General features: G+C 37.3%; 1 protein-coding gene across 2 annotated transcripts in view; it reads right to left on the bottom strand.

Moving 5' to 3' along the window:
- The window catches only part of LOC149317400 (phosphatidylinositol 3,4,5-trisphosphate-dependent Rac exchanger 2 protein-like), a 182225-nt gene that overhangs the window by 39836 nt on the left and 129988 nt on the right, over window positions 1-12401 (bottom strand). For both annotated transcript variants that reach the window (XM_089517426.1, XM_089517427.1), the window contains exons 29-32: window positions 11989-12079; window positions 8991-9119; window positions 5126-5167; window positions 3116-3333 (exon numbers count right to left, since the gene is read on the bottom strand). In XM_089517426.1, coding sequence (XP_089373552.1) covers window positions 3116-3333; window positions 5126-5167; window positions 8991-9119; window positions 11989-12079 — 480 coding nt within the window. The remainder of the gene's footprint in view (window positions 1-3115; window positions 3334-5125; window positions 5168-8990; window positions 9120-11988; window positions 12080-12401) is intronic.

Genomic DNA, 12401 nt, shown 5'->3' with positions numbered 1-12401 from the left:
ATTTATTTATTTATTATTTATTAAAATTAATCTCTTCCAGCAGGCCTTTCCAGATTAGTCTCATCCATCCTGTGAACATAGATGTCTTTGCCTCAATGTTTCTACCCCTAATTTTAGCTGATTCCTTGTTATAATTTTATAGTTTTACAGTGATATATTTTATATTGTTTCATTTTTATGGCTGGGATGTGGTGATGGGATGGGAATTACTTTTATGCTTATTGTCTTTTATTGTTTCTTTTCTGTGTTGTAATCCACCTTGATTCCCTGTGAAAAGGCAGGCTATAAATAAATTATATTATTATTATTATTATTATTATTATTATTATTACCCAAAATACATAACTCTGACTTGAACACCTCTTGTTTCAAACTCACATAACAGGCCAACTGTGAGGATTTTTTTTATAGTTACACACTTGCACTGTTTCATGTACCTGTAGTTCACTGTCCTTCCTTCTTTTTAACAGCCAGTGGAGATGCAGTCTCAAAGTAAAAGGCAATATGTCCTTTCCAGGAAGCTTCAGTGCCTTTGAGATATCATTTAACATGAAATATACTTTGAGGGCCCCAACGATTCCATAGAAAGCATAATGGTGTTTACCCACTATAGTTTTCTAAGGATTCTAGTTTGGTACTTGAGAGCAAACTGATCTCTGGTAATGTTTTCCAGGACTTTGATGAATCACATACCATTTCCCTTATGTAGAATTTGAAGGTATGCATTATTCCTAAACATTGAAAACATCTGCCTTGCTTCTTCAGCTTTACATTCTTACTGAAAGAGCCTTCATTGGGCGGTTCCTTATGCTTAGAGTCTTCACAGTATATACAGGCTGCTTCTGTAATTATTGTACTTGGTACTGTTACCAATAATAACCTATCAATTCTGTTCTATTATAACATTGGTTTTATTTTACAATTCATTGGTCAAGGATCATCTTCACCAATATTGAACAGAAAAGACTGCCATAAGTATCAGGAAAAAACTTCCAGAGATTACAGATGTATACCTCAATTTCATAGGTATCACACAACTGGTAAACTGTGGTGATGCTAGTTAATCTTTTGAACATGTCCAGACTTCACAGTTCATATTAGATTAAGTAAGCACTTTCTCCAAAATCTTTCAGAATCTTCAATGCAACATTATAATTTGTTTCAGATATTGGGCATCTGAGCTCTGCACTGGCTGCTCACCTACCCAGAAGGTTTTCAAAGTGTTATTGTTAAATCTGCTGCTCTGAAGTATAAAGGCTCCATATTGTCTCTGAAACCCTTGACAGCAGATTGTTTTCATTATAAAATCAAGTTTTCAATCCCAGAGGTTTAACTATCTGAACTGAGAAGCCTGTCTCACTCCTGAAAACAGTGTGGAGTCATTTTCCACTATTTCATAAATTGCTATTGTCACACAAGTCTTTCATGTGACATACAGTCCTTATAATTCTGTGCTACCTCCACTTCTACGACTAACTCATTTAATTTCTGTTATCATACTATTAGTGTCCTCTTTTAGTTCATCTTAAATATCCTATGAGCGGATTCAAAATTTCTTCAGGGAAAGCTATATTAATTTTTTTATTCTTTAAAAAATTTTTTTACTAAATTAACTTTGACCACTATGTGCATGTAAATACATTTAGGCTGTGCATATGATATTGTATTTTAAAGTTATAATTTTAATTTTGCTAGGTGTTTATGTCACAATTGTTAACATTACATTCAGTCATATATGGGAATTATAATTTATGAGTGACATTGGCACAAAAACATTACAAAGGATCCTGTATGGTATGATGTGGAAGGAGGTCAGTGGGGGAAGGTGACACTATCAGTTACTACACCACATGACACCAACCCTAGTGACACCACTGCACCAAGGAACTACAACCTAGCTCTCTCAAGGACTTTTGGTGACAGACCTTTGCTCACCTACAGATAGCCTCCAGACCTCAAACAGTTAATTAATTAGTTACTTACAGGAGGACACGCAACTCAGATATGCATATGGGTATAAAGCCACAAACCAAAATGCCAACTCTAGCCACACATCTATTCAGGAAATGTTATCACTATCCACAATATTAGAGGGACTTTCACTTGTTCATCCTCCAAATGAAACTTATAACATAGGATCTTATCAGACGCAGGGCAAAACGTTATGCAAACGTCCTCCAAACGTGGCAGAAATGTTGTGGAAGCACCAGGGATGTGATCATCTGTGACACTTCTAAAGTGTAATTGAGGCTTCCTGCTATGTTCCCGTCATGGAATTGTTCACGGGGAAGCCAGGAGGAGCCATTTTCTGAATAATGGGATATCCCGTTATTCAGAAAATGGCTTCCCCACGAACAATTATTATTTCCACCAAACAGTTATTACTTCCACTGTTATCCCAGAACTGTGACTTGGCAAGCCTAACAAGGCAAAAACAGCCAAAACTGGATGGGCAAAAATAGGAGGTGATGTTTCACATTATTTACATGAGTCTTTTCTATATTATGTTTGCTGATGAGAACTTGTGACCAAAGGGGAAGCATTGTTGTGGTGAATGAGTTAGGAGCTAGGGTTCCCTTCCTTGTCTAGGAGCTCATGGTGGGGAGAAACCCATGACACATGGACTCCAATGTAAATGAGTTGTTATCAATTTAAAGTAGAAAGGGCTGCTTTATATTTGACAAAGTTTGGCAACTATTTAATCTGTCAGCTTTCCAAAGCAATCGGAATTAAACTCAGCTACTATCAGACTTTTGTATATTAGAAAGTTCTCCTTTTTCTTGACAGAGGTTAATTTCTCTGAATTTAATTATGATTGGTAGAAACAGAAGAAAGGATCTTCTCACAGCCCCTACACTTTAAAACTCCCTCCCTAGGGAGGCTAGAATATCCCCCTCTTTTTTATTCTTCTCACAGCAGGCAAATTTTTTTTTATTCAGACAGGTTTTTGACAAAGAACTCTAAGTGCTGTATGTTTCTATAGCATATGTTTTTTAAATGATTATAGTTTAATTTTGGTTTTAATTTTGATCTTTTGTAAATAAACGAATATTATATTAGTCAGGAAAATAATAGCATTACAAAGAATTATGGAGACATGCACAGGAATTCTCACCATGTTTGGTGACAACAGTGACTGGAAGTAAAGGAGGACACCTGCAGTGGATATCTGTTCTAACCATCTTCTGCTGGCCTCCTGGGTCTCCATTTCACAGTCCTTGGTACTGTCAAACATTTGATTTAAGGCAGCCATTAGTTGCTCTGAGAAAGCACAAACTGTGGCCACTAGACTCTGGCAGAAAACCATGTCTCGCCTGAGCTGTATCTCACTATCTGAGAAGAGAACAACAAAGAAAAGGGTAGATAAGGATGAATACATTTGCTATGAAGTAAATATATATATACGTGTGTACCTTTATACTGAAAAGCACTGCTTTGAAAAAGCACTGTTTCTACAACTCCAGTAATAAAAGAAAATATCTGCCTGTCTGCAACAACTCATCAGCAAATTGCTGGAGATGCCTCAGAATTTGAAATATTGTCATTGGCTAGCATCCAAGTTGCAGAGGGCAGTTTCAAATCAAAATTCCAAATGGCAGGTTCACTAAGAGTGAAACAGGGACAGCCACGACTCATTGATAAGTTATGGTACAAATTAGCTATAGTCCAATTTGCATGCCCATTTTCAAGTCAAAAAGTAGAAATTCCAAATTGGGAGAGGCTTCCCAATAGCAAAAAAAAAAAAAAAAAGTTTTCTATAATGCATTGGGAAACTGTGTAAAAACCATCAAAATTTCACATTGTTTTTGGCTGCTGACCAAGTCTCAAATGCAGTAGTACTGAGTCAAGATTCCAAATATGGGAGCTTACTAGAAGGGAAAAAAAGGGCCTGCCTTAACTCATCAGAACATCCTGGTAGATTATTCATATTCTGACAGAGTTTTGGTTGTTAATTAAGTTGCAATGGCCAGTTTTAAGCTGAAATTCCAAATTGAGGGCTTCCTAGAAGCCTCTTCATAATAGAGAACTGCTGGTACTCTTCAGGATTTTTAAAAAGAGCTGAAAACTGAAAAAGGGATCGTTGGCACCCTCTAATAAGTCTCCTGAGGAAAGAGGGGGAAAAGAGGGAAAAGGTAGTGCCAGGAAAACAGGAATATATGTAAACATATAAACAGGAATAATAATATTCCCAATGTTTGAAAAGGATGAGAAAGTATTAATATCAGTATAGACCTAGGCATAACCAGTACAACTTTAGCTCGTTGTACAAGAAGATTGCTGTCAGACTTCAGATAATAAGGTGCATGTAGTTCCTCTTGATTGTATGGACTGGAAAGTGTATCCATTTATGATAGCTACTGTTGCCATTCAGCATATTTGTAGAATTGTTTACACCCATGCATTAAGGAATGATGTGAAAACCTTATTTACATTTATTTACACTTGTACACTATATTTCTATCTTGCATTTTCCCCTAATATAGGACCAAATGTGATTTGCTTGGATTAAAAGTTTTCAGTATTATCATCTTGATATAATTTGCAGTTGGATCTAATTATATGTTTATTCAGAAAGAATTCCCTTTGTGTATAATAAGTATGGGATATAGAATTTATTAATAATGCATTTCACGCACTCATATTTGCAAGGATATTTAAATTTTCTGTCTTGTACAACCCTCTTCAGGCTTATATATTTCTCCTCCCCCTCCCTCCCATCTTTAATTTAATGTTGTCTCAGTTATTCTTGCTCTTCCTTATCATTTCTCCTGTCATATTTAGAAACAGCTCTCCCACTTCTAGACATGTGTTCTATAATAACTGATTGCACACTTTTATAGCAGTTAAATACATGTATTATGAAGCCACACACATGAGATCACATTTATGTGACTTCTATTTCTATTCCAACATTCTATTTTCATGTGATTTCATTTGAATTTATATGAATTATATAAATTCAATATTATTGGGTGTGGTCCATTTTGTTCCTATTCTTCATTTTCTTCTACATTTAATAAATATCTCTGAGTTCATAATAGTATAAGAGGAGGATTTTGGAGAAGACTCCATTAACTGCTTTGAATAAAAATATTAAAATTAATATTAAAAATATTAAAATTACCTGTATATTCAAGAAGTGCCAAAAGGATCCTTGCTTTCACCTCTAAAAAGAAAAGAAAAAACAAGAATTTGAGAAGACAAAATCCTAAAATTGGTCTCAGGCTTTATTTTTCTTTCTGTTTATTTCTACTGATCTCAACACCAGTCTTCTGATTTATATGCCTCGAGACATCCCTGTTAATGCATGGAATCTTCCAATTCTAAGTTAAATAGAAAAGTAGCAACAGCCATCCTGGAGGCTAAATCACCATTTCCATTCTAGTCATCCTTGGATATGGGAAATCATAACCAAATGTCCAGCATCCATTGGCTAAAAAGACAATCATATCTTTACTGTGTAGACTGCAGCTTATTTGGAGATCCTGGATGGTCCCATAAATCACAAGCCTTTGTTATATGCTGCAACAAAAACTGTTATTCCAGGAAGCTGTATGATCTTTAATAGTGAGTGCCTGGATATTTTTCACCTACAAACTCCCATTTGCCCCAGCATTATCAATAGTGAACTGCAGTGCAAAAGCATCTAGAGAGCCACAGTTGCTTACTCCTTACACAGAATCTTCCGATAAATACAGCTGATGAAAGTCATTTTGGCTGGCCTCCTGTTAGTGACCTATAGAAGTGTAAATGAAGATTAAGCATGCATATATACACTTTTTCGCACCCTGCAGAAGGTATCTAGTACCATTACCCACAAAGCTCCTACCCTGGTGCACAATAGCTGGAGAGTTGCCATCTCCATAGCCACTGATGGACTGGGGTGTGCCCAGGCTTGTTCAGATGCTTTTTGGGAGAAAAAAGAAGTTTTATGTTAGGCTACTCCTCCTTCCCTCAATGCTCAATACCATAGGAAACAAGCCCAGGTTCAGTCCTGCTGCTGAACAGTGGCTGGAGAGATTGAGCTGTGCCTAACAAGCTCCTGGCTGTTGTTTCACACCAGTGAAATTGCTGAGCAGAGGAAGTGGTCTTCCTATAAATACACTGGTAGAGATACCACCAGTGTAATTCAGAACTCAGCCACTATGTCCTCTCTGCCCTTGCTAACAGGTGAGCGTTTGGCAAGGCAGAGGCAATAGAAGACTCCACATCATTTATTATTATTATTATTATTATTATTATTATTATTATTATTATTAACCTTTATTTATAAAGCACTGTAAATTTACACATGCTTGATCATGCAAACACAAGGACTGCACCCTTTTAGAGTGCTAGAAGGGTGCAATCTACCATATTTGCCACCAACTGTGCAGATATATCCATATATTTGGTCTCTGCTCACACTGCTACAGGATAAATGGATAAAACATGCTTGAGTCACAGATCCAGAAATCTCAAGTATCCACTGACTCCAAAACTTCACACAACTATTTTTAAACTTTGTTCCGTCTTAACAGAATATCAGTTTAACATGAATTAACATTAATTCTGCTTTAAAACAATTTTGTCCCAACCCTATCAGTAAGCAAAATAAGGAAATAACTGCACATAAAATATTAAATGAAAGATGCAGCACTGTTTTGCTTAGAAAATAAATATAATATTTTCACTGTTTTCAACTTCTTATTAAATAAACTAGGAGAATTGATTATTAGATATGTGGAAACTTCACATAATAATGCGTGAAGACTAACTAATATTAAAATTAAAAGCTAAATTTATCATCTCAAACGAACACCCTCCTAATAACAAATTCTGAACTGTCTATAACACTTTTGCAGCACATTGGTGTAACTTGAAGCTACAGCCAAAGCAAAGCCCATGGCCAACAAATAGGACCCATTTGTAGGGAAACTATATTATCAATGTTAAGCATAATTAGCATTTGAAGATAATTTTGTTACAGTTAGAAAGTTTCACAACTTGTAATTTTTAAAAGTGTAAATCATTATTTACATTTTTATTACAACTAAGATTTTATTTTTAAAACATGTGTATCAGACAATAAAGTTTTTGTTATCCTTTACAGGATACAGCATATGTGCAGCAGATAAAACAAGCATGGGTCCAGATAAATTCTATCAGTCTTTCTGGTTATCACAAAAGTTTTTGTTGGTTTGATTTGGTTTTTTAATTTGTCTGCTCCTCTCAAAGTTCTAATAAAAGTGTAGGCAACGTTGGACTTTTTTCTTATTGTAAATTCATGAAGGACTACCACTGAAGTTGGAATTTTGCTCTTGTGTGAACTTAGCTGGATGGAAGAGCTTCTTTTTTATAAAGCCCTTTGTGCTTGGGATTATTTTATATCCAAGTTGGTTTTCCATATGTGCCCTCATTCTGTATTTCTCAGCATCACTCATACACTCCCCTTCCTGTTGGTTTTCTTTTCCTAATTCTATATTTGCCTTCCACTTTCTCACCTACTAATCCATGTTATGTTCCAAGATCCCATCTATCTACCATCACCATCAGCCAAACTCATAATAATGAGCAGGAGTCAGACTCACCTAGTTCCAATCAGCCAACACACCTGCTGCACAGTTAATATCTATGCCGAAATGCACACCATGCAGCTTCATTAATCTTCCTCATCTGTTTCTGGCCACATTATAAGTCTCACAGAAATTAATCTGAATGCTTCAAAGATATTTTATGTTCAGATAAATATATTTACTACTTTCCTAAAGAAACTGGGATTTGTGTTCCTTTTTAAAAGAAGAAGAGCTTTTCCTATGAACTTCTAATAATCTCCTTTCTATTTACGTGAACAAATCAAGTATCTTCTTTAAAAAATTATGGAATGAATTTTCTCCTCATGATTTACTATACAAAGAAATCAAAAGCAGTAAATTATGTAATTTACTTCCATTTTAATCACCTGTTATTATAATTTAATTTTGTATTCATCATGCACAATGGAAAAGATCTATGACCAAATGTTTGACAGCTTCTCAGAGACTGGGGGTGTTCATTTAGTTGCATTCTAGAATGAATAAATAACATTTCAAGTATAGCATACTCAGTTCACAAAAAGTCCTTATGGTGCTGGCCCCAAAGATTATACAGTCTGTGTTTATTTAGATTTACAACTCCTGGATCCATCTCAAGAGCCATAAATTCCTCCAGACTAACAGCTAACTATCACTCATGGATTCTGCTTACAGTGTATAGAAATACTCAACTTTTATTATTATCTAGAATTCCACATATATTAGTTAAACCAAGCAAATATCCAGCCTACGCCTTTCCCCTAACGAAATCAAAAAGGGCAGACAGGAACTAGGAAGCAAGATGGCACCACAGAGACAGTCCGCAAATAGCATCATGCTATTTTCTTCAGGGTCCTATTGTCCATGAGGTCCCTTAAACCATCAGGGAGGACATTCTTATTAGCCCTCTGAGATGCCTTTTGCTTACACAGAAAAAGACCAACCGTGTTTTTCTGTTTGGCAGATGTTAAGTAAGTTGATGATTCTTTCAGTACCACAGCCCCAGAGTACCACCTGGATGTGGCCCTCTGCTTCCAGAGATACTGCCATGCTATATGAAGGAAACATGTTTACAAAAACTTTGCACAAGTAGTTGTGGGGAATATGGGGTTTTGCTCATAAACACACACACACACACACACACACACACACACACACACACACACACTTTATTTCATAATAGTTAGCATTATAACAAAATAGATAACTGGTTTCCTCCTCTGCCAGTAATTCATAGTGCAAACATTGAAATTCTGATCCTCTGATCCAGTGATAACTACAATTTCTGAACACAGGCCGGGGGTCTCCCTTTAAGAAATTAGATTTCACTGACTCAGCTAGTCAGGCTTCTGGAATTTATATTACTCACTAAAAGCTTCTACAAATTCTATCTCAGAAGCATGAAAAAACCTTTCATATTATAGAAGAGTTACTGACCTTCAACAAATTTTCTGATGCTTTGGGAAAGATTCCGGACACTACTGGGAAGATTCCAAGGGTCTTGCTTGATATGAAGTCTGAGTTGTTTTGGACAGCTGAGTTTAAGTTCAATTTCCTGCTGAAATTCTAGTCAGAAAAAAATTACTTATTAGCTTGTTAAAATACACTGTTTCATCAGTTTGAACTAATTTAACACATGCAAAACAGGTTCTTTTCTGGGCCACATATACTTTTCTGATCACCATTTCCTGCCAAAACATTGCAATGTAGTGAAAACTAATAGTTGAATGAAAACACTTCTGGTTGCTATTAAAACATTTTTTCCAATAAAAGAAGGATTAAAGGTCCATATTTTGTTTTAGAAAGGAATCATCCTTCCCAAAGAGTTTCTGGAGTATATTTCTGTTGTTGTTTGCCTTTGAGTCTTTCTGACTTACTGCAACCCTCTAATACTGACACAATCTAATTAGCACTAATTAGTCAGCTTCAGGCCATCTGATCTGATTCAAAATTGTTGTTATGATTCACCATCAAATCAGCTTCAACTTATGGTGACCCAATGACTGAGTTATCAAACTACCTAGCTCAGATCTTGTAAACCCAGGAATAGTGGCTTCCTTGATTGTATCAACCCATTTACAGTGTGGTTTTCCTCATTTCTTACTGCCCTCCACATTACTGAGCATTATTGTCTTTTTCTCTGAGTCACATCATCTCATAATATGTCCAAAGGATGACATCCTCAGGTTAGTCATTTTGGTTTCTAGGCAGACTTCAGGCTTGATTTGCTCTGGGACCCATTCATTTGTCTTTTAGGTGGACTATGATTTTCTTGAAATTCTACTGCAGCAATGCTTTGATATTCTTCCTCACAGTTTTCTTCACTGTTCGGCTTTCACATCTATACAAAGAAACTGGATGATCTGGATGATTTTGACTTTTATATTTAATGGCATATCTTTACACTTGTGGATCTCATCTAGCTGTTTCATAGATACCATTTCAAAGTCTTAGGCCCGTTATAGACGGGCGTAAAGTACATCCTGGGGACGTACTAGGGTTAGACAAAGTGCGTGCCTTATGCACGCACCTAACCCTAGTACATCCTGGGGATGTACAAAATGGCATCGCCTGTTCCACATGGGGGTGGCCATTACGACGTCACGAATGTGCCACCTCCAAACGGGGTGGCGCGGACGTGACATCACGCCGCTTGAGGGCACATAGAGTGCCCCTTCCGTGGCACGAGAAGGAGCTCCAAAACGGAGCTCCTTCCACGATTTGCGTCACTGGTGCAGCCTTTAGACAGCTGCGCCAGTGACGCAAGGGAGAAAGGGGCCTCCCTCTCCCTCCTGCCATCGGGTGTCCTTGGGGCATGAAGCCCCAAGGACACCCCTTTTCAGGCCACGGGGGAATGGCCTTTTGTAGCTTCCCCGCAGCCTAGAAAGAGGCAGATTGGGGCCTCGGAGGCTGCCGCTCTGGAAGCTGAGGCCCTGATCCAGCGGGAAAAGCAGCGCCTACAGGCTGCCCCAAACAGGTGGTCTGTAAAGCGCCTTAGTTTTCTTATTTCTTGACTACAATCTCCATTTTGATTGACTGAGCCAAGGTATAGAAGGCCTTGAAAGTTATGTATTTTTGTCTCCGCAACATGTATGTACAAAGCTACTTTTGCACTTTCGTCATTCCAAGTTTTTACTATTTTCTGCAAGTAATATGGTGTCATCTCTTAAACAGTTGATATTTCATTCTCCTAGTTTTCACACCTGCTTCCTCCATGTCTAATACTGCTATCTATATGTTCTACATGTCAATTAAAATGAGCCCCTTGTCACTGGGAAACTATTCCTCCATATTGTGCCCTGACAGCAGCTTCAGGACTATCAGGTATTGTGTAACACCCCTTTATTTTCAAGCTAACCATAATTTTTCTACACAATCAAAGGCTTTGACATAATCTATAAAGCAAAGACTGATTTTCTCCTGAAATGCTTTCATGCTTTCCATTATCCAGTGTATGTTTGTGACATGATCTCTAGTGCATCTTCCTTTTCTGAACCCAGTTTGTACATCTGGCATTTATCAGTCTATAAATGGTAAAAGCTTTTCTTATAAACTCTTGAACATCACTTTGCTTACATGGCAGATCAGTCCAGTAGTCCAAAGATTGCTACTGATGTCCCCTTTCTTGCAGACTAGAATGTATATTGAGTGTTTCCAATCTGTGAGCCATTCTGATATCTACTGTATTTGTTGACAGATTTTAATTAGAATTCGAGTGGATTCTGTCACTGTCCCTTGAAACAGCTATACTGGTAGGCCATTTGTTCCTTGTGATATATTTCTCCCAAGTGCTATTTTAGTTGCCCCCTTGTGGACACACTCCAGCTTGTCAACATCCTTTTTGAACTGTAGTGCCCAGAACTGGACACAGTATTCCAGGTGAGGCCTGACCAAAGCAGAATAGAGTGGCACTATTACTTCCCTTGATCTAGACACTATTCTTCTATTGATGCAACCTAGAATCGCATTGGCCTTTTTAGCTGCCACATCACACTGTTGACTCATGTTCAACTTGTGGTCTACTGGGACTCCGACATCCCTTTTACATATAGTCTCATTAACCCAGGTGTCACCCATCCTATATCTATGCATTTCATTTTTCCACCCTCAGTGCAGTACCTTACATTTCTATGTGCTGAACTTCATTTTGTTAGCTCTGGTCCAGCTTTTTAATCTATCAAGATCATTTTGAATTTTGATCATCTCCTCTGGGGTATTAGTTGCTCATCCTAATTTGGTGTCATCAGCAAATTTGATAAGCATGACGATGAGCTCAATAAAAAAAACATATTATAAATATTATATATTATCTGTTCAAACCAAAAAGTACAGGAAGAAATCAAAGCATGGAGTAAAATGAGGAAGGAAAGATGAGGAGAGGCACAAACTCAAACTAGAAGCATTTTTAATTGCCACAATTCACTCTGAAGAATACCTTGCAAGCTTCGACCTGGTGTGAAGAACTTCGTCTGCTCAAAAGCTCTTGCTACTGCTGGTCCCTTCAGTAGAGTAACTATTGAATCTACCTGTTGAGTTTAAAAAAAATCAGTGAACTGGTGAATCTGAAGATAGGCGAGCTTGAAAATAACCTCCCTATCTGTCACAGAGTGCTTAAATACACTTTAGAGCAAGACAACCACAGAAGAACTTGAGCATCTAATGATCTATGGACATAAACTACCTATGTGAGAGGTCCTGTCATTACTACCAAACTTTGTACCAGAGCACTCAGGGTGCTTTACAAGAAAGAAAATGGCTTGTACCCTATTTGCCTCCTTCCTTAGACTCAGAGGAGTCCTTTCTGGTACCATCTCCCCAGACATGCAGTAATGAAAAGAAACAAAGGTT

The sequence above is a fragment of the Sceloporus occidentalis genome, unplaced genomic scaffold, assembly GCF_023333645.1.
Source record: "Sceloporus occidentalis isolate IW3139 unplaced genomic scaffold, rSceOcc1.0.p SCAF_3, whole genome shotgun sequence".
NCBI lineage: Eukaryota > Metazoa > Chordata > Lepidosauria > Squamata > Phrynosomatidae > Sceloporus > Sceloporus occidentalis.
Note: the sequence above shows the minus strand (reverse complement) of the source record. Positions and strands in the feature narration are given on the sequence as shown.